The following is a 21,503-nucleotide window of genomic DNA, read 5'->3' as shown; positions in this document are numbered from 1 at the left end:
CCCAGTGAATGCAGGAGGTCGGCCATAGTCTGGAGGTGGGAGAAGACTACCTGGGGAGAGCCCGCCTTCAACAGCCAGTCATCGAGAAAGGGGAAGACTAACACCCCTGATCTGCGCAGATGAGCTGCGACCACCGCCATCACTTTCGTGAACACCCGAAGGGCGCTGGTAAAGCCAAAGGGGAGTACGGTAAACTGAAAATGCTTGTGCCCTACCGCGAACCGCCGGTAACCCGGCAGGACTGGGATGTGAAAATTATCGTCCTGCAAGTCCAACGCTACCATCCAGTCTTACAGGTCGAGGGCAGACAAGACCTAAGCAAGTGTCAACATTTTGAACTTCTGCTTCCGGAGGAAGCGGTTGACGTCCCTAGATCCAAGATAGGATGCAGGCCCTTGTCCTTCTTGGGGACCAGGAAGTGGTGGGAGTAACAACCACTGCTAGAGAAGAGCCAGATGATCCTCCATGATCCTCCGACATGCGGTGGTATCTTGGTGGCATGGCTGGAGGGGTAGTCTCAAAGGGGAGGGAGTAGCCCCTTCGGACTATCTGCAATACCCACATTTCCGACGTCATTGTGTGCCAGTGGGGGAGGTGATGGCGGATGCTGACACTCACTGGTGTTTGATTGTTTGATGGGCCTGAAAGGTCAGACTAGGTGGGTGTAGAGGATGCTGCGGGGGTGGTGGGGGAGTTGGTGGACTGGTATGCCTGCTGGCCCCGCAATTATGACTGTTGTTCCCACGTCCCCCGTCGCGCCAAGGTTGGGTAACTTGCTGCAGCCTGAAGCTCTGGGCAGGACGTAGCGGGGCACCCCTTCCGTAGCCACAAAAGGGGCAAAAAGCAGACTGCACAGGGCGTGTGGAGAGGCCCAAGGACTTGGTCGTAGCCCACAAGTCCTTGAAACTCTCTACAGCGTTGTCTGCATTGTCACCAAAAAGGTGACTGCCATCAAAGGGCATGTCCATCAAGGTGTTCTGGACATCCCCTGAAAAACCAGTCAACCTCATCCAGGCGTAGCGACGAAGCGCGATGGACGTTGAAATGGTCCTGCCCAGAGAGTCGGCGGTGTCCAGCCCACAACGTAGCGCAAACTTTGCTGCATCCCTCCCGGCGGCAACAGCCTGGGAGAGCACTGCCTGGGCTTCCTCCGGACACTGAGGCAGCACATGCGCCACCGTACCCCACACCTAGTGGGAATAAAAGTCCAAGAGACATGCGGTGTTTACGGAGAATATGACTCGTTATTTCGCATACCATTACTTCGTGCTTTTTACTACGAATTTTTTACATAGCAAATATCATTACTACGCAAGTTTTTAGTTCGCATATCTTTACATTGCAAATGTTAATGAATGCAAACTAAAAACTTGCCTAGTAATAAAAACAGACATTTAACCCAACACTACATTAAATACTAAATACAAATACACTACACTACACAAACTCCCAAACACTACCCTACACTACTCAAACAGGACTACACTACCCTAAACCCTAAATCACTACCCCGTAGACGATCCTCTCCCTTCCCCAGCCCGCTTCCTACACTCAAACACTACCCTGCACGACACCCCAACACAACCCTAAACCCTAAACCACTAACTTACTCTACACAACACCACCACCCTAAACCCTAAAGCACTACCCCCGCACAACCCTCCCGACCCCCAATCCTGTCCCTACACCCAAACACTACTCTAAATCCTAAAACACTACCCTATAATACACAAATTTCCCATCACTACCCTAAACCCTAAAACACTACCCCCAGCACGACCCTGCCCTTACCCCCAGTCCGGTCCCTTCACTCAAACACTACCCTGCACGACCCAACACTACCCTAAACCCTAACACACTACCCCCAGCACGACCATGCCCCTACCCCTAGTCCTGTCCCTACTCCCAAATACTACCGTCATGACCCCCAACACTACTGTAAACCAAATACAAGTACACTACCCTAAAACCTAAAAAAACGACCCCCTGCACGACCCTCCCACTAGGACAACGCCCCGGCCTTAACTCTCCTGACGTCCTCCTCGTAGGTGAGGAACCCTATGCGCCGCTCCCTGTCACCTCCCCCTGCCGACGCCTCCATAATTTTCATCGCACACATCGAGTCATTCGACTTCATCCGCTGGGTCATCCGACCTCATCCGCCGAGGTCATCCGACCTCATCCGCCGAGGTCATCCGACCTCATCCGCCGAGGTCATCCGACCTCATCCGCCAAGGTCATCTGACCTCATCCGCCGAGGTCATCCGAACTCATCCGCCGAGGTCATCCGAACTCATCCGCCGAGGTCATCCGAACTCATCCGCCGAGGTCATCCGACCTCATCCGCCGAGGTCATCCGACCTCATCCGCCGAGTCATCCGACCTCATCCGCCGGGTCATCCGACCTCATCCGCCGGGTCATCCGACCTCATCCGTCGGGTCATCCGACCTCATCCGCCAGGTCATCCAACCTCAGGCAGGGAGAAAACCCTGCAACCAGCGGTGAGTGACTAGCTCCATTGTTTAGCCATTACAACGCATGCGTTCTTACAACGCAGGCGAGGTAACAACTTGCGTAGTAAAGGTTACGCGTTGTTACATTGCATGCGAAGTAATGGTATGCGGAGTAAAGCCTCCATAATAATGGGTGATTACCGTTTACTGAAAGCAGTCCTAAGCTGGAGGAAGAGAACATTTTCTTTCCAAGATGGTCCAGCTTCTTGGATTCTCTTTGTGGTGGAGCGGTAGGGGAGGGGCTTTTGGAGGTGCAGGTGAAGGCTTGGACCACCAAGCTCTCCTGGGTGCAGTGTTGGGAAAGGAAAGTGGGTCAGCCGGAGTCGGCGGTGGCGTCGGGCAAACTTCCTGTCCAGGGGAGCCCCTGTGTTGGGTCTGGACCATGTGCCCAAAAGGATGTCGGTGACGGCCTCATTAAACGGAAGCTAGGGCTCCGAAGATCTCGGAGCCGGTAGAAGCACCTCCGTCAGAAGGTTAGTCCTGAACGCCACCGTAGGAAGCTCAAGGTTGAGCGCCTCAGCCTCCCTACGCAACACCACTGCATACGACGCTCCCTCCTCCGTAGCCATGGTAGGAGAACACAACATGCCAAGGTCAGATGAGGTGTCCAAACCACTGGTATACCCTAGTTCCGCTCTCCTCTGCTGTTCACTCTCCCGGTCAGCTAGAGGGTCACCTGACCCCTCCCCCCTCCTCACTATCTGGGTGCAATTCTGGTTGAAAGCGACCCAGGAGTGAACACAGGCATAAAAACCCTTCTCGGCACCGGTCCGGGTCCATGTCGGGATGGAGGCCGGGTGGGGGCCAACGGGCGTCGAACGCGGTAGTGGTGCCGGAGGAAGCGACGCCGGTGGAGGCATAATCAGGTCAGCGATCCGGATCCAGGCCTGGATCCAAGGGGGGCTCACGGTGCCGGAGCCGCCGGTGGAGAAGGCCTAGGCCCCCCCAACCGAGTCTGCTGGGCCAGAAGGCGCGCCGACTGGTTCGGGCCACCCAAAGATGGCATGCATCGCCTCGTAGATCGTACGATGCTGGGCGGGAGTAGCTCCGGGTCCCGGAAAGGGAGGCAAATGCTGAGTCGACTCTTCGGGCTCCTTGCGCGGAGCCGCAGAAGGGCAGTACCTGTGTCCCTCGTCAGGTCGGTCGACCGACGAGGAGAAGCCGAACAGCGATAATGCTTCTTCAACTTATGCTTATACTTAGACTTACCCGAACCTGAGTGCGAAGACTTCGAAGACTTGGAACCGGAATGATGGTGGGTCCACGGAGCAGACTGCCAGTGCTCAAGCAGCTTTTGGGACCACGCCCGCAAAGCCTTCGCCGCCATCGACCAGCAGTTGGAGCACGACTTGGGGTCGTGGTTGCGCTCAAGGCAAAAAAAATACACATGCTGTGCGGATACGTCACCGACATTATCCGATGACAGGAACTGCATGGCTTGAAGCCGGGCATCCCTCGTGCACCTTAGGAGTCCAAGACTCGAAAAAGAAGTCGACACAAAAGTCAGTCAAAAAGTGACTGGAGGTACCGCTCTTCCCGAATCTGCGCTGGCTGCCGTGGAAAAAGAAAGAACGGACGTCAGAGCGCGTGAGAGGGGCGTCTAAGTAGCTACAGCGTTGTGATTGCGGCGACACGACGCCAACAACAGACGCGGAGCCAACCGACGCCACCTTTCGGCACGCAGAGGTACTGCTGACGAAAAACTTTCCGGATGCATTCTGACACCTGGGGTAATTCTAAAGTAAGGAATCTACAACTAACGTGTTTCTTTCAGATATTGGGAGACGGACAATTTCATGTCTTATGTATGCAGACGACCGTGATTTTGGATCTTACCCCCAAAGGTCTTAATGGTTGATTAGGGGCATTGTAATATTGCACTGATGCACACTATCTCAAATTAATTCCTATAATAGCATAATTCCCTGCAACCATGGTTAGAAAAAGGCCAAATATGCACCCTTAGAATGGTATTTGGGTTCACAAAAATTGAAAGTGGTTGTGACATTTATCTTTCTTGGGAGAATAATGTGCATTAACCTAAGCATTAGTGATCATATTTCAAATATGTGTAAGGAAGTATTTTATAAGGCTACAGGTAGAAGACATTTCTCCCATCGTCTATCCGTTCATTGGCCCACAATTCATGCTACTCTACTACATGCAGTGAAGTTTACAGATATTTCTAGATGGTGTTTTTTAAATTAAGTAGAGGGACAGATTTTAAGAAGCCTCATTTCTTGTAACAATTCAATATCAGTCGAAGCACTAACGCTGGAGTTGGGGATTAAAAGTGCCTATGTCCAAGGTTTGGCAGGTATTGTTTGGTAGGCTTAATGTATTGAGTAGACCAAAGGGTATCCCTTAGGGTACTATATGAGAAAGGAAATACTCATGGAGAAAAAAGAAAAAACGTTATTCAACAGAGGCTACAAACTTGCCGTAGACCAATTTAGGTGTGTTCAAAGTTCAGTACTTTCTCTCCCTTCCGCCCAATTAAAGGTCCGTTTGTTTTACTTGGACAACAAGGCTTGTGATAGGAAAAGGGGTTATCAAAGAATGAAGGATACCATTATAATGAAAAAAGCCCAACTGTATGTAACATGGAATATGGTCCATGGGGTCAGACGTTTCTGGACAATATTGCGATTGGATATGTTGCCTTTAAATTAGCAAGGAACCTATGAAGTTTGAAATTTCTGTCAAAATGGTGTTCACGACCTGAAACAAGTTTTATTGGTCTGCCCTGCTCTTCTATTGCACTGCCATAAATGGTTAAGACCTATCTTTTTACAATTGTGGGTAAGTTTAGCCTCGTAAGCCTTACAGTTCTTGTTTGATCCTCCTAATGAACAGTTCTGCTGCATAATATTTAACTCTTTAAAATGCTTTGAAAATGTACACTGATTTTATTGTGAATACTGGTTTAGTGACGGCAATATCTGTATGTTTTAAATGAATGTAATGATTTTTTAAATCTGTTTTAACTTGAATGAAATTACTTTGTGTGGACCTCCACGGAGTTCCAAATTATGACTATTCTTGAACTTGAGAGTTGAAGGGAGCTCCAAAGTAGTCTATGGATGGACGCCTCCAATCAAGGATTGGGTCAAAAATTTCCTGTAATATCCCCAACTTTTGCAAGAGGAAATGAGGCCTGCTTAGGATGTCTGCTCTGATGTTGCTGATCCCTGTAAAGTGGGAGATACCAGGAATATGCCTAGTTGTAAAGGACGACTATTGCTAGTCCACATAAGTTCAGTTAGAATTTGCCCTGCTGCTTACAAATGCAAAAGGAAGCTCTGCTGAGGTCTGGACCATCACCAAACTTGATCTCAACACTGGTAGGAAAGCCTTTAAAGTGAATAACATTGCTTTTAGCTCCTAAACAAATCTGTGCAAGGATGTATCGGACTAGTTCCACAGGGCACTGCAGGAGAGTTCACACAATGTGGAACCACCACTACTTTATTAAGTAGGTGGTGACCACAAGCAGAGGATAGGGAAAGCTGTAGTGGCATCCTCCAATAGACGTCATGTCCCTAAGATTAGCAACGAAAACTGATGGACTGAGATGAGCTTTGATTAGGCTTTTGCAGCTGCTCCCTATGCTCCACTAGTTAGAGATGTCAGGAACACACATGAAACTATAAGTGGTATCACCACTATGCCACGAAAAGGAGTCCTCATACAAGCCTCTCACAGCCGAAGGGTAGTAAAGGGTCTTGTAGGTCTCGAAATGACCGAATCTGTAACTGAGGGACGTTAACCTCTCTGAGGCAGAAAAGCATTTGCCTGTCTGGAGTCCAAAATCTCCATAAGAAGGGGCTCCCTATGGATGTTATCAAGGAGTTGGAAGTTGTAGTTGGAAGTATTCCAAGTTTGTAGAAAGTTTAGTGTGTCAAGGCAAGAATGGACTCTGAATGCTATTGACACTGCTTAAACTAGTCATCGAGACATGGTGCGCAGTGTACGTCCAGCCAATGCAACAATAATCCCACTCAGGATAAGATCTTAGCAAAGACAAAAAGAGCACCATTGAGACATCAGTGTTCCTTTACACTCTTGCGTTGGGTTCCCATCCAGATCTGGAGGTACCACTTGTGTTCCCACAGAACGGGGTTCATTAAAGAAGTATTCAGAAGATCCAATGAAAACACCTAGTCATGCTGCTAAAAACTTATTTTCTCAGTAGGCGCCTCATGTTGCTCCTGGAATATATCATTATCGAAATGTGCAAGGAATTACCTTGCAAAGTCTTGCTATGAAGGTTATATCAGCTTCAATTCTAAGATATTATATAAATCTCATGAGTGGTTGTCTCTATGAAAAACGGCATGCCATTAGGCGTTACAGCAAAGTTTCAAACAAACTCGAGATGCCACCAGGGATCACGGAGACCGTTTCCTTTCCAAGAAGAGGAAAAGAGAATAAAATGTTATATATGTTTTTTAGATTCCTAACTTTGCTCCAAACAGGATTTGGCAATGAACAAAAAATAAATACATGGAATGGATAGACGTGGATCAGTTTTCTTCTCTAGAGTGACCAAAGTATACCTAGGCATTCTAATCAACCCTTCTGAAGAACAACAAAGTAAGAGAATGGCACACTGAAATGACTTTTACCCAGAAAATTAAGCCTTAAAGCAAGTATGCAAAGCACGGTCACGCAAAGTAATTTAATTGGGGGTGCCCACTCAGTAACAAGGAGGAAGCAGTATGTCATAATTCCTTTTATTAAAAATATAGAGTTTGTGTGAAGCTAGAATGTCTATCTCAACTAAGAGGAAGTTCAATGCGGAAAAAACAATGGTTTTAATTACCTCTACCCACCCCCCAACCAACACCACAACCCAACAGCACAGGTGACTTCTTGTGTTCCATATAACAGTCAGAGCCTTAAAAGTGCTCTACACTGCTGATTTTCTTTTTTAAACAGTCAAATCACATCTACTAGCCTTGTCGTTGGAAATGTGGTGGTCATTGGCGGGGGAGGGCTGTTAGCCTCCTTTTCAGTCTTGACTCTAGGTTAAAACGGTGCACTTTTCAAATGGGTACGTCCATGCACAATGAAAGTCACATGATTTAACTGATCATGCTGCCTAAAATGGCTCATGCACTGGAGACTTGTAATCTAAAACGTATTCAGAGATGCTCAACCTGATAGTTATGGGTGTCAAGTTTTTAAAGACATTATCATGGGAGGGTGCCACTTTCTCAACTGGACCTTATAAGTGACTTTTGAAAGCTCAGAACCATCAAGGCGGCTTATTTGTATTTAATACCATTGTTTTAACCTTAAGAGTAAAGTGGAACCAAAAGCAGCAATATGAAAATAGCACTTCTTGCAAGAACGCATATGTACTTAAGATTATCTGGCAATCTGGTTCAAAAGCTCTTAAAACTGCCACAAAGGCCAATATGAAACATCATAGTGATGATGAGCCATGGCTGGGCGAAATAGATCAAAGGACAATGAACGAGGTACGTGTCACCAGTTAGAGAAATGTACTGCACTGCAGCACTTAATCTAGCCTCCACCTATAAAGGGTGGGGGGATCCTTCGAGAAACATAGCAGGAAGGATTGGACGTACTTTGCTGCCCCAAAACATAAATCTAAATGATTTTACAAGGTTGCCTGTTGTCGAAGCAATATAACGTGCTGGAAGTTATGTATTGTAGCATTGCCCCCAAAGCCTTTATTATGCCCACTGCCTGTTGGACCTCTAATAACCATAGGCCCTAGCATCTTCGGCTACTACTGGGCAGCTATTACTCCTTAGTAAAGTGCATGATCGTGGTAGGTTAGGGTGCTATTAAAGGGGGTTAGCATATCATACCTGGTGATGGGTTGGTCGTGGCCCCGCAGCAAACTAAGGGAAAGAACAAGAGACAAACACAAAAGGAAAAGGCACAGAGAGTCAGAAACACAGCAACAACTGCAAAAAAAATAAACAAAGAGAACAGATTCAACACTGCGCAAAATAAGAACACAACAAACACTGCAAGCTATGCCGCAGGACGGTGACAAACAGGTGCGAAGATCCAATAGTTTTAACAGACTACAACAGGAAAAGCAGTGTGTCAGGTAAAAAAGGCTTTCATATGCGATATGAACGCAGCATACCTGTGCTTAATTCAAGTGTCTCTGCCTCAAAACTTGCATTTACTTCTTTGTAGTTACTGCTAAGTGTAAAGGGCCCAGTTACTTACATATAACGCAGAATTCCCTCACAGCCACCGCTCTCCAGAGTATCTGCTGGACATCCTCTTTCCGACAGTTTCCCCCCTCCACCTCTGTTGCATATATCCATTGTTTACTCAGCCTACAAAAACGGTCAGCTAGTGCTGGACCAATGCCAGTTCTGACTCTTTCTACTAGAGTACACCGTGCACTACTTGGAAAGCAATAATACAGCAAACCAGATCACTCTCAAATAATTAAAAGGGGTGAGACAGAGTTCAACCGACACGGAAGGACCTAGGTCTGGATCTGTTCCTGGGCTTAGTAGGATGTTTCATTTTGCTGGTTGATTAATCGAATCTCCAATAAACACAACTACAACAATTGATCTCTTAAACTGCTTTTGAGAAGACAGACAGAAACCTCGGCAAGAAGGTGCAGGACCCTAGATTCCCATTAATGCAGTGCTCAAAAGAAAACAGGGAAACATACATCTTTGGTCCATACTTGATACGCCAGCTGAGAAGGTAAGACTGCAAACCTGTAGGACCACAAAGGTTGCTGAGCAATCATAACATCATGCCTCGGCCATAGCCTACTGAAACGACGAATGAATTAACCTGCCTGAAAGAGAGAGCATCAAGAAACAGAGTACATCTTGATATTTAGAATCTTAATCATCCTCCCTCGATTCTTGCACCTTTGAGGCATGGTGAGCTGCTGCGAACATCAGGCATTTCATGGGCCATAAAGAGGTTTTAGAGGGCTCATGCATACACAAAGCACGAGCAACCTAAAGTAGTGCTGCAATTAAAGGGAGTTCATTAGGCCTGAAATCTCCACACATTTTGCTGAAGATATGCTGAAGGCAAGTACTGAGGAAAAAGGAGCACTGGAAGTTTTAAGAAGCATTGGTAATGCCAATAGGTCTGGCTTTAAATGAATGCTGAATTGTAATGTGAAGCATTACAAGTAAAAAGCAGAGGAATCAATATGCATTCGTGTGGAAGCAAAGAACTGTTGATTAATATTGGTGAAGGTTAAAAAGCTAGGTGCCAATTGCACTGACAAGCGAGATCCATGTTGGTTAAACGACTGCACTCTTCCAGTCTGTGCTTCTGCCAGAGAAAGCCAAACAGAAAATTATCTAGGTATCTAAGACACGTTTACAGCATTAGAATGTCATGTGTGTGCCCCTGAAAGTTAAACCTCAGCCAGCTGGATTTATAAAATGATCACTGCTGCAGTGGCGAGCAATCAATTTTTGTGGAAGCACAAATCGTCTGCCCAATCAAAAAATGTACACCTGACTCCCAACATGTGGGCGGAGCCAAAGCCCCTCTCTAGGGATGCTCACATAATTGTCAGAAGACAGCTGCATTGTCAAGCTAGACCATAAACACAAATGGACATGAACACCTTTACCGTGGCGAACATTCCGCCGTGGTGGGGGCGTTCAACGGAGTGTGCGGGCTGTGTCGGCCAACGGTTGTTTGCAGCAACCAGCAGGTAGTGCTTGTGTCGGCCGTTAGCCGACGCGAGCACGGAAGGGGTTAAATCAGGCTTTTAATTTCAAAGGCAGAAACTTAGAACCCTCAAACTAATCTCTGGAACTCACAGGAGCTGAGGGCATAAGAAAGACTTTTTTGTGAAACATTTGGGTTACGACTGTATATGAACATCCTTAGTAAAGTTAAATTGCTGGAGTTGGTTTTAAGTACACAAGTAGACTGAACTTTCTATCAATTGGCTGAGGAAGAGTAAACACCTTCATAGAAATAAACCTGAATAAACTCTGTAAACTTATCGTGATATCGAAAACACAGCTTCACAGTTGGAAGCAGCTTCAGTTGGTAAACCATAAGAACCAAGTAATGAACAAAATGGCATTCTTGAATTTTAGACCAGAATTTCCAAACGTTTTATTATCACAACAAAAAGAGTCTGGGAAAACTCACCTACAGAAATGAGGCACCATAACTCAACTTTACATCGTATTTCTTTTAGAGAAGACTGTTAACTGCTTCCAAGCAATAACGGAATATATATATGTATATTTAAAGACCGAATGACTTGAGTAAATCTGCATCCCTAACTAGCTTAAATCGCTTGCTGCAAGGTTTCAAAGTACAAAGCAATAGCTTGAGACATAATGGTATATTAGAAAATAGGTAAAAAGGACATACTCTACTTGCAGAAAGAATATTACAGAAAAACAGATAAGGACGAACAAAAAGCATTAAGTAAAATACTGGTAATAGTCGTTTTTCTTTACAAAAAAGAAAATCACATTTCTGCACCTTACACTGAAGCTGCCCAAAATTCTATAATGTGATGAAATAATAGTACGAGAATATTTCCTTCATATGAGCTAGGGATCAGCCTGCATTTGGACATCAATGTCTCATCAATATTCTATCTACTGATGTGGGAGAGCTCAGGCCACAAATTAACGATCCTTAAACTCCACATTAGCAGCCCCAAGCTATTATTGTATGTAGAACCCTAGACTCATTACGCACGTCTTTCTCAGCAGACCAACATGTATATTTATCATAGCATATTATAAAAGGACTACATGTTCGATTAGTCCAAACAAGCAAGTTACTTACCTTTGGCAAAGCTTTATCTGGTAGAGACTCAATCTAGCCGGAGATTCCATACCTTAGAATTATCTCCAGGCATCAGACTGGATCCGGAAATATTTCATGAGCAGTACCCCTGGGCGCCGGTAGGTTGTGTCGTTCGTGGTGTGGTTTTGTCTGCGCCGGCAGTGACGTGTGTGGTGCCTAATTAGGCGCCACCCTAGCCTGCTGATGTCAGTTTCTTTTCACGACTTTTCTTGCCAGGAACGCAGAGCGACGTAGAACACTGACCGCTGGAGAGGAAAACTAAGGCCCTGAAAGGGGAACAGCCCTATCCCTAGAAATCCGTTCACCGAGTGGGGAGTATTGTTGGGGAGGTACGGAAACTATAGCTAGATAGTCTCCACCTGTTAAGGCATTACCGAAAGTAAATAACATTCATCTGACAAGACTTCTAGCCACAGATTTCTTACCTTAGAATAGATACCCAAGCAACACCTCTCCCGAAGTAGGTCTGCAAAACAACTTCACACTAAAAAGTCCAGCAGGACTGAACAAGCAAAGTGCCCATACCTACGGGCCTGTCGGTCCATGAAGTAGTGTTTGGTAAACGTGTGCAGAGATGCACAAGTTGCTGCCTGGCAGATGTCCAGGACGGAACTCTGCGTGGAAAGAGCGTGCAAACCCTTTGAGGATGTAAATTTTTGACCAATCCATAGCTGATTTTAAAACAGAACGATCCATTGGCAGATGGTCCGTTTTTGTACCACCTCCCCATTCTGGCCTCTGACATACCCCACGAAGAGTTGTTCATCCATTCTGAACTCTTTTGTGCTGTCATGGTAGAATGACAACGTTCTTTTTGGGTCAAGCCTGTGGAGTCACTCCTCTTCTTTAGAGAGATGAAGCGAGGCATAAAAGGTAAGTAGGTTGATGGACTGGCCTACATGAAAGGGCGTGACCACTTTTGGGAAGAAATTTCTAGTATGAAGGACCAGTTTTTCTGGGAAGATGTTGAGGTAGGGGAGCTTAAATGAAAAAGACTGGAGGTTTCTGACTCTCCGGGTAGATGTTATTTCCACTAGAAAGGCTGTCGTGATAGTTAGAAGCCCAAAAGGACAGTTGTCGAGAGGCTCAAAAGGAGCGCACATCTGGAAAGTCAGAACTAAATGTAGGTCCTACCGAGGCATGGTGAAGGAGGAAAAACATGTTAAAGACCTTTCAGAAACCCATGTACAATAGAGAACATGAAAAGCGACGGCTGATCAAGAAACTGCAAAAATGCCAAAATGGCATACAATGGCCTTTAAAGTGCCCAAAGCAGAGCCCTGCTGGGCAAGACAGAGAATAAACAGAAGGACCTGAGTAGGAGGGATGAAAGGATGCCAACCTGTCCATGCCCTAAACTTGCCCCAACAGCATGTGTATACCGTCTTGGTGGAGGGACAACGCCTAGATGTCAAGATGACAATACAGACTTCAGGCGGAAAGTTAAAAACTGTCAGCTGTGGTCACTCAATCTCCACGCATGACGGCAGAACCTTGATAGATTTGATGGGGGAGAACCCTCCCCTGGTGCTGTGACAGAAGTCCCTCTTAAAGGGGCAGCCTAATCGGATACCAAACTCCCTGGTCCCAGTTTGGAGCCACAAGGATGACTTGGGTGCGGTTGTTCCTGATCTTTTTGAGAACTCTGGGCAGGAGTGGTACTGGCAGAAAGGCGTATAGGATGACAGAGCTCCACTCGAGATGAGAATCATCTCCAAGAAAGAGCCGCCTTGTTAACTCCAGCACCCAAAGGTGCTGACATTGCACATCCTCTGCGATGGTGAACTGATCTAGCTCTCCAAACTGCTGAAAGAACTTGCACCACCTCTGGATGGAGAAGCCATTTGTAATCTGCTAGGCATCTTCGTTTGTCAGCCCTGCCATTCAGAGAGCCTGCCAGGTTTTGGATCACCAGGGACATGCCATGACCTTTTAGACATATCCAGAGACCCAGGGCCTCTTGACAAAGGTTACATGACTTCACAGGGCCCTGGCTGTTGCAGTACCAGATGGCAGTGGTGTAGTCTGTGAACACCTGCACCAGCCTTCCCTTGATGGAGGGTTGAAAGGCTTTCAATGCCAGTCGGATGGCCATGAACTCCAAAAGGTTGATGTACAGCCCGGATTTCCCCAGAGATTCCGTCGGAGACCAGAGGCTTCTGATCTCCACTCTCACAGACGGGCGCACCAGCCCAGGAGTGATGCATCTGTCACTCCTGTCAGATCTGGGGTTGGGGAAGGGAGAGGAGTCTTCCATTGACACAATCGTAGTTTGTTAGCTACCACAAGGGATCTTTTGCAGTGCCATCCGAGATCTGGAACGTGTTGGGAGACATTACCCTGATTCTGCACCCATTGGAACTTCAGGTCTCACTGCAGAGCCCACATATGCCAGCGGGCACGTGTCCCAAGCAAACTCAGGATAGAGGCGGAAAAATTTGGTATCATAGCCTGAATATCCTGGACTCGCCGTTCAGGAGGATAGGCCAGAAACAGAACTGTGTCCAGATTATCTACAATGAAAGGAAGAGTCTGAGAAAGGGTAAGGTGTGACTTCTGCAAGCAGACAGTGAACCCCAGCGAGTGCAGGAGGTCTGCCGTAGTCAGGAGGTTGGAGATGACTACCTGGGATGAGCCTGCCTTCAAAAGCCAGTGATCGAGACAGGGGGAAGACTGGCATCCCTGAGTTCTGCAGATGAGCAGCTACCACCACCATCACCTTGGTGAACATCCAAGGGGCGCTGGTAAGGCCAAAGGGAGGCACAGTGAACTGAAAGTGCTGGTAACCTACTGTGGAACACAGGTAACATCTGTGGGTAATCAGGACATGGATGTGGAAGTATGCATCCTGCAAGTCTAAAGCTACCATCCAGTTCTCCGGTCTAGGGCAATCAGGACTTGTGCGAGTATTATCATTTTTAATTTCTCCTTTTTTAGTAAGAAATCGAAAGGGTGCCGGTCTAGGACAGGGCGAAGACCTCTTTTCTTTTTGGGAAACCGGAAAGTCGCTAGAATATCAATTACGAACTATTTTTGATGCTCGCACCATCTCATTGGCTCCCTTGGCCAAGAGAGCCACCACTCCCTCGCATAGTACGCAGAGATGGTCCGCCAACCTGATGTGTGTGGGCGGCATGGGTGGAGGGGGGGGGGGGGGAGTCATGAAGGGTGGGATTAGTCCCTTCGGACCATCTGGAAACCAAGCGGTCTATGGTGATTGACCTACAGTGGTGCAGGTGAAGGCGTATCCTGCCACCCACTGGTTTCCAATGATAGCTGAGGGGCAAATTAAAGAGGCTCAGTGGTTGCGACATCTTGCTCTTCTTCTTGTGGGACAACTTTGACTGCAACGAAGATTGATGGCTCCACGATCAATCTTGGGACATTCCTCTCGACTGGAATAGGGACAGCTGCAGCGTTGCACCTCGAAAGGCAAGAAGCTTGACAGATCACTCCCTCAAGGCCTTGGGGTGCATGGTACAACAATTGGCACAGGTCTTGGCGTCGTGGTCGCACTCAAGGTACCAGAGACAGACAAGTTAAGGGTCTATTACCGACATACGACGGTGACAGTCACTGCACGACTTTAACCCAGCCTTCCTCTGGGGGACACAGATTGGGGATAGTTCAGGAACGAACATGACATCTGCCTCCTCGAGGAGATATGGAGCGTCTCACCTGTGGCTAGCAATGGGTACACCTAATTCTGTGTGAATGCAATAGTGTCAACCAGGGGCAGACCACGGGGGGGTGGAGGGGAGAAAGGGAGGCGGTTGTTGGTGACTTGGGTGAGGGCAGACCTACAATGTTCAGTATGAGTCCTACAACCTGTTACTTTCCAGGATGTGCTGGTTATAAGGGTGGGCATCTGTAGTGCAACTCTATGTTGCGGATTAATGTGTATAATCGGGTTGATGGGTGGAAAGAGGAGACCCAAGCCATAAGTACTATAGAGGATTTTCTCTCTGACTACAAGGGTAAAGGTTGGATCCCAGTGGCAGGGGATTTAAACTCCACTCTTGAACCTCTTATGTCATTTGATCAAGATATGTTACTAGAGGAGGATGCAAAATGGAGAATTCACTCCATAAACCTGCCTACTGTAAAATAGTCTCGAAGGTTGCACAGCTACTTGTAATAATGCTGAATTTTAATCAGAGCAGCAAAACGTAAAATCTTATCTGATATTAAAGGAAAGCATACTTTTAATATGTGAGGCTATACTAGCTGATTAATTATTTTTTAACTGGCTTAAAGGGCTAGGCTTTTGTATAGGACATGGGGTTACTGACAGGGTAGACCGTGATCACAACACTCAAAGCCTTTCATTCTATGTACCCTTGCCAACGTTCCACCAATCCAGGGTTTTGTACAAGTTGGGGCGTAGACATCTCCAAGAATGGAAAAACAATTAGATTGAGGTAGGTTGAAAAACAGCTAGAGGCTCTGGAGGAATTGGTTGCAGAGGCTAAAGAGCTTGTAGCAGTTTTGGATAATTTGGCACCAGAGGATAGAGGTCTGCTAATCCTTGAGGCGTTCTTTATTAGTGTACGGGATCGCCTGGCGCAAGACATCAACCAAAAACACACAATCCAAATTTGGATCGGTCAATGCAGGTCCAAGAAATCAGTTTGCTCACTGCCTCACTATTCGGCAAGAGTGACCAAGATTTTTAGTAGAACAGTGCCCAAGAAAGCTGCCCTGGCGATCGAGATCTATAATGTAAAAACACTGGGAGCTGTCTTGTATGGTGCTGAGGTCTGGGGCCATGCTAACTGTAATATTTGAACACCAACGGAAAACAGGTTAATCAGGTCCCTCTTTGCCCTCCCCCAGAATCCTGTTACATCTTGATCTTCCTTTTAGGGAAATTTAATGGAAAGCTGAGTTAAGGCCAATACTTCATTGGTATTGGATATGGATATTGAATATGGACCTCACTGGCATTCGGTGCATATAGAGAATTCCTAAAGGATCTCCTGGCCTTATCTAGGACCCAATATATACTATGGTTTAGGCATGCAAGGTCTATGCTCAGAAGGTTGGGGATAGAGAGATTCTGGGTGGCCCCGGAGGAGTTTAGTGCGTCTCTAAAATGGCTATCAAGTAAACCTATTGAGAGAAGGTATCTGTGGAATCTGTTCGGATATGTGTGGGGGCTCCCTTACCTTCGAATTTATGAATTTTAAATCTTTCCAAGATAGGAGATGACAATTGATGAGATTACCCCCTCCTCCAGCTCAGAAATTGTTCCTCCAATTCAGGTACCAGAGTCTCCCTATTAGAACTTATTGTGTTCAATGGGCGAATGTGAAAAACAGCAGTGATGAGTGTCCGGTGTGCAGAGGGCCATCATAAACTAGATCACATCGGTTATATTTTTGTATAGTATATGACCCACAGAGTAGAAGACGGCTATTGCCGCTGTGCAGGCTCCTAGCTGTAAGAAAGTATTTGGATGCACTTAGAATTTTAAGAACTGATTGCTCCGGGCTGGTGGTCTTCGCTGCTGCAATGTACCTTTTGGCTGCCTGGATCTGGTGATCGAAGTGCATCCAAGCACATGATATGGACCTGATATGGCCATGATATGCATATAGGAGGGAACTGGTGATCTGTTGATTTTGCAATGTATCAAGCTTTTGTATGTGGATTGTATATTATTTGAATTAATCCTTGTACAAATAGTCCTTAGTGGTTCTGTTCTCTTTTCGGTCTAGAAATTATGAGGGTGCATAAGTACTTTTCCCTTTTGTTCGATTGTAAGTATGAGATGTAAATGCTGTTTTGCACTGGTTAAGTTAAGTGGGAGGGTATGAAGGGTTTGCTAAATTGGAACCTCTGTTTTTATAGCCAATTCAAGGGATTTTTAAGTGATTTTATTTGTTCTCCGTTTAAACCAGATTGTACTGGCACTTTTAATGTGGTGTATGGAGTAGTTCATTTTAGATGTGCCACAATGCTTTATATGTATCTGTTTGTACTTTTATGATCCTTGTTGATACCATAAAGTTAAGATTGACGGAGAATGATAATCCAGTAATCCTCGTTGACATCCCTGCCGCACAGGAGGCAAGTCTCACAAAATTTCGACTAAAGGTCGGAAAAGAAAAAACAGTAAAAAAAAGACAGAGTAGCCCTCTCCGGATCTGTGCTGACAGGCCTAACTGGGAGCAGTTCTCTACGGATCTGCGCTGACAGGCGTGGAAAGAAAAGAACAGACGTTGGCACACTGGGATGGCGCAGGCATGCAAAGCTGTTTGATGTCACCGACCGGCACACAGGGGTACTGGTCACAAAAAAATTCCAGGTCCAGTCTGATCCCTGGGGATAATTCTGAGGTAAGGAATCTGCTGTTAGAAGTCTCTATCAGATAGAACGTCACCAGTATCCAGCCAATCACAGTTCTTCTTTGCCCATAAACCAATCCACCAGGAAAAGTACATAATCTTTCTGAGCTGCTCAACAGCAAGCTAAGTGATTTTTCTTGTGTATTGCTTTATAGGAAACTGTTGGGATTCATAACTTTGTGATGCGATTATTTGATTTAGGAGTAGCCAATGATCATTTTTTTGCTATTCTTTGAGTGTTCTGGGTTTAAGTGTTTGACCGGGAGGTGGTCGGCTTCTCAGGAAGCGCAAGTGCATGTCTGTAGCTGTAGGGTGCAGTGATTCAGTGTGGTATTCTCAGAAGAAGTCAACAGAGCTGCGGCTTTGAGGTGCAGATTAGGCCGTGGGGAGAAAACATTCCTGCGGTGTGGGTGGCCCTAGATGAGCCACAGTTACAAAGAGTGTGGTGCTTATCAGATGCAACTAGAGGGTGCCGCAGAGCCTTCAGTGCTCAGAGCGTGTCTCACTGGTCCCCTATTTTGGACTGGGAGGGAGCGACGCAATTGCACACTGCAGATTCTGATGCAGGACCCACAGATCTTTTCCTAAATATCCTGTAGCTTTCTGTAGGAAGGCTCAAGATGGATCATTGATACTGCACATGGTCTTCGGCCAAAAAAAATTCAGAGGGCCAGCAGATGCAGGGGGCACTCGACTGGCCGTCCTTACACCATAGCTCCCCAAAAATACCAGTCACAGAAATCCTTTCAAAAGGAAGACCAAAGGAAGTTGGGGGTTTCTTCCCAACCTGAGGGTCCAGCAGAGGTCGGACGACAGAGGAGTCTTGCGCGGGACCAGCAACACACCAGAAGACTCCACAAGTAAGGAATATCCTTTTTTCCAAACCAAAAGTGGGGGGTGGAGTAGACTGAAATGGTTCAAGCACAAGTACAAAGAAATAACCCGGGGAACCTGGGTGCTTCAGAACGTTATAGGGTTTCAAACAAAGTTCTCTGGGATACTGAAGCAGGGAATAAGACCTTACTACCACTCATTCACACATGCAGACTCGCTACTCGTAGACCACGAGGTAAAGACTGCCCTCCTGAAGGGAGCAATCACCCCCTGGGGGTTTCACAGCAATCTCTTCCTAGTGGAGAAGAAAGACAATGGGTACTGTCCATATAAATAAATTCAACACATGGCAAGTATACTGCCACTTCAAGATGGAAAGTATGAACCTTCCTCAGGCACTTCCTATTGCCAAATGATTGGATGGTGCTGTTGGGCTTGAAGGATCAAAACTCACCGTCCCAATCTTCTGATCTCCTAGAAGATTCTATCAATTTATGTGGCGGCATCAGATCTACAAATCTGTCTCACAGCCATTCGGTCTTACATGAACACCTTGTTGCTTCACCAAGGTGCTGAAGCCAGCGGTAGAGTGGATGAGATCCTAAAGCATTAGGTTGATAGTCTAGCTGGAAGACATTATTGATAAACCAGGACCAGATCTGGTTGAAGGATCAGTTGTAGAAGGCAATTTCACTCATCCATGGTCTGGGGATCCTAATAATCAAGCAGACATAAATATTCAAACCCTTGCAAAGACTTCCCTTCTTGGGGTTTCAGATTGACAGCAAACTCTGAAACTCACTTATAGGAAAATGGCCATCGGACCTTTGGCAAAAAAGAGGGATTCATTGCTGCAACTAGCCAGTCTGTGGTAAAATGTAACCGAGCATTTGATCCTATTAAAGAGGAGTTTAGACATCCAGGTAGACCTAGACTCCTAATTGCCTGGTGGGTTCGCTTGCTTATGCTGGAAACAAGCATATATACATCCATTTTTACACCTCATTCAACCAGAGGACCTAAGGCTTCTAAAGCTCTCTCTCTGGGGAGTAGACTAGAGGACATACTCAATGGAGCGTACTAATCTTCAGACTATCTTTAAGAAATTCCACTATGAAACTAGTATGTGGGTGGCATCAAAGGTTGTTAGTAAGCTTTAAACATGTATAATTTGAGCATCTGCTCCTGACAGAGCAGTCAAATGTTTCCAGGTATCGTAAAGGAAAGTTTCAATACTTTTAAGATCAGGAGAGAATAATCCCAACTAATAAGGCAGCGGACATTCTACTTCTCGCCAAGAAGAAAGAAGATTCTATTAATGGAAAGCATATGTATTATATGTATGTATGAATGTTGCAGTAGTTTTGACGTGGAGTCAATGCTATGAGTGAACCACTGCAAGCAATTACTTTAGATTATTTAGGGATTCAATTTTATGAGTGAAGCATTGCAAACAAGTATTTTAAATTACTTAGGGATTGAAAATTATTTATTTAAACCTTCATTTGTAATAGGGTCAAAACAGAAACATTACCAACTAAATAAGAATGAATAAACAGCGAGCACTGAGAAAGAGAAAGTGCTTTTCCTAATGAATTGTTCTATCTGCAAAACAAATGAATAGCTGGATACTGTTACAGTTCTCTTTGGACTAGTCCTGGGCGTAGTTCGCAGAGTTTTGCTACGTGGAACTCTGCGAAGTTACAAAAAAAACTCTGCAAACTTCCGCGAGTGGCGAAGTGCAGTGCGAAGTACAGTTTGTGCTGGTATTTCTGTCGATCGGGTAGAAATTCAGCCTGAGCGGGGAAAAAAACTCTGCTGCACATCGCAAAGCAGAGTTCGAGTGCAGAAAACTCCGCGAACGGAACTAAGTTCACCGCCCAGGCCTAGTTTGGACTAATGGGACATAACATCCTTTTCCAATGTTATGCTAAATAATCATGTTGAGCTGTTGAGAAAATAAGGTGGGAAGAGCCATGCATAATCCTTGCCTCCGTGTTCTTAATAGAATATAAACTTTGCTTTACAGTAGATACGAAATTCTGCATTCATTACCAATAATGGTCGTAATACACAATACACCAGGGAAAGTCACTAGTGCGACAAACTGTTTAGTAGGTTGAGATGCATTCTATTGGCAAATAAAAATAAAAACAAAGTTTGGACAGATGTCAGGAGTCTGGTTTACTATCAGTGAAACTGCAGTTTAATTACAACGATCTTCAAGGACTAGGGACATTATTTATTAGTTGAGACAGCACAATGGCATTGTACCTGGAGGGTTTGGTTACTTTGCTTGTTGAATTAATGTTTATTGGGCTTAGTACAGAGGCATAGTATCCTTGAATGGCTCTGTAATGATATGGGCATCTCCCAATTCCCTATATAGTGGCATCTAGGCATATTAGTTACTTTTTGACCAAGAGCTATATAATGGTCGACAACTGTATGTATTGTGGGTTTATTTTATTGTCAACACTCAATAAAAATGTAATGATAAAAAATATGTTAATTCCTAGACTAACACAAAAATGGTTAAACCTGATCACATTCAACTCATTCGTTTTCCTCATTCACACTTCATGAATGACAAATGAATACAAACTCATCTGCATCACTCAACAAGAACACAAGAGGATGTGGCATAACTGGCAGAGCTGTTGCACATGGAGCGGGGGTCCCAGGTTCAAGTCTCGGCGTCACCTAAACATCTTGTGATTCGGGGCAAATTACTTGATCTGGCCACTGTCATAAACTGTTTTATTTATAGATAAATAGCTTCACTATTTTGAACTGTGTCCCCTTGGTGGTCACAAAAATTATCCATAACGTTTCATTATGACTCGTTGACATCAAGTACTTTAAAGGAGTTATAAACTGCTGCACAACTGGCCTAATACTTTACAGTTTACCTCACTTACTCCATACATCATTGGTCGCATGCATTTGACTGGAGACTTCTAAAATGTCTGACTATATTGTAGG

General features: G+C 45.6%; 1 protein-coding gene across 13 annotated transcripts in view; it reads right to left on the bottom strand.

Moving 5' to 3' along the window:
• The window catches only part of EIF4G3 (eukaryotic translation initiation factor 4 gamma 3), a 1,426,031-nt gene that overhangs the window by 946,748 nt on the left and 457,780 nt on the right, over positions 1–21,503 (bottom strand). For 9 of the 13 annotated variants that reach the window (XM_078642564.1, XM_078642569.1, XM_078642559.1 and 6 more), the window contains one exon: positions 8,358–8,390. The exons of the other annotated variants lie outside the window; for them this stretch is intronic. In XM_078642564.1, coding sequence (XP_078498690.1) covers positions 8,358–8,390 — 33 coding nt within the window. The remainder of the gene's footprint in view (positions 1–8,357; positions 8,391–21,503) is intronic. 13 annotated transcript variants of the gene reach the window in all.

Source organism: Lissotriton helveticus, chromosome 5_1 (assembly GCF_964261635.1).
Source record: "Lissotriton helveticus chromosome 5_1, aLisHel1.1, whole genome shotgun sequence".
Classification (NCBI taxonomy): domain Eukaryota; kingdom Metazoa; phylum Chordata; class Amphibia; order Caudata; family Salamandridae; genus Lissotriton; species Lissotriton helveticus.
Note: the sequence above shows the minus strand (reverse complement) of the source record. Positions and strands in the feature narration are given on the sequence as shown.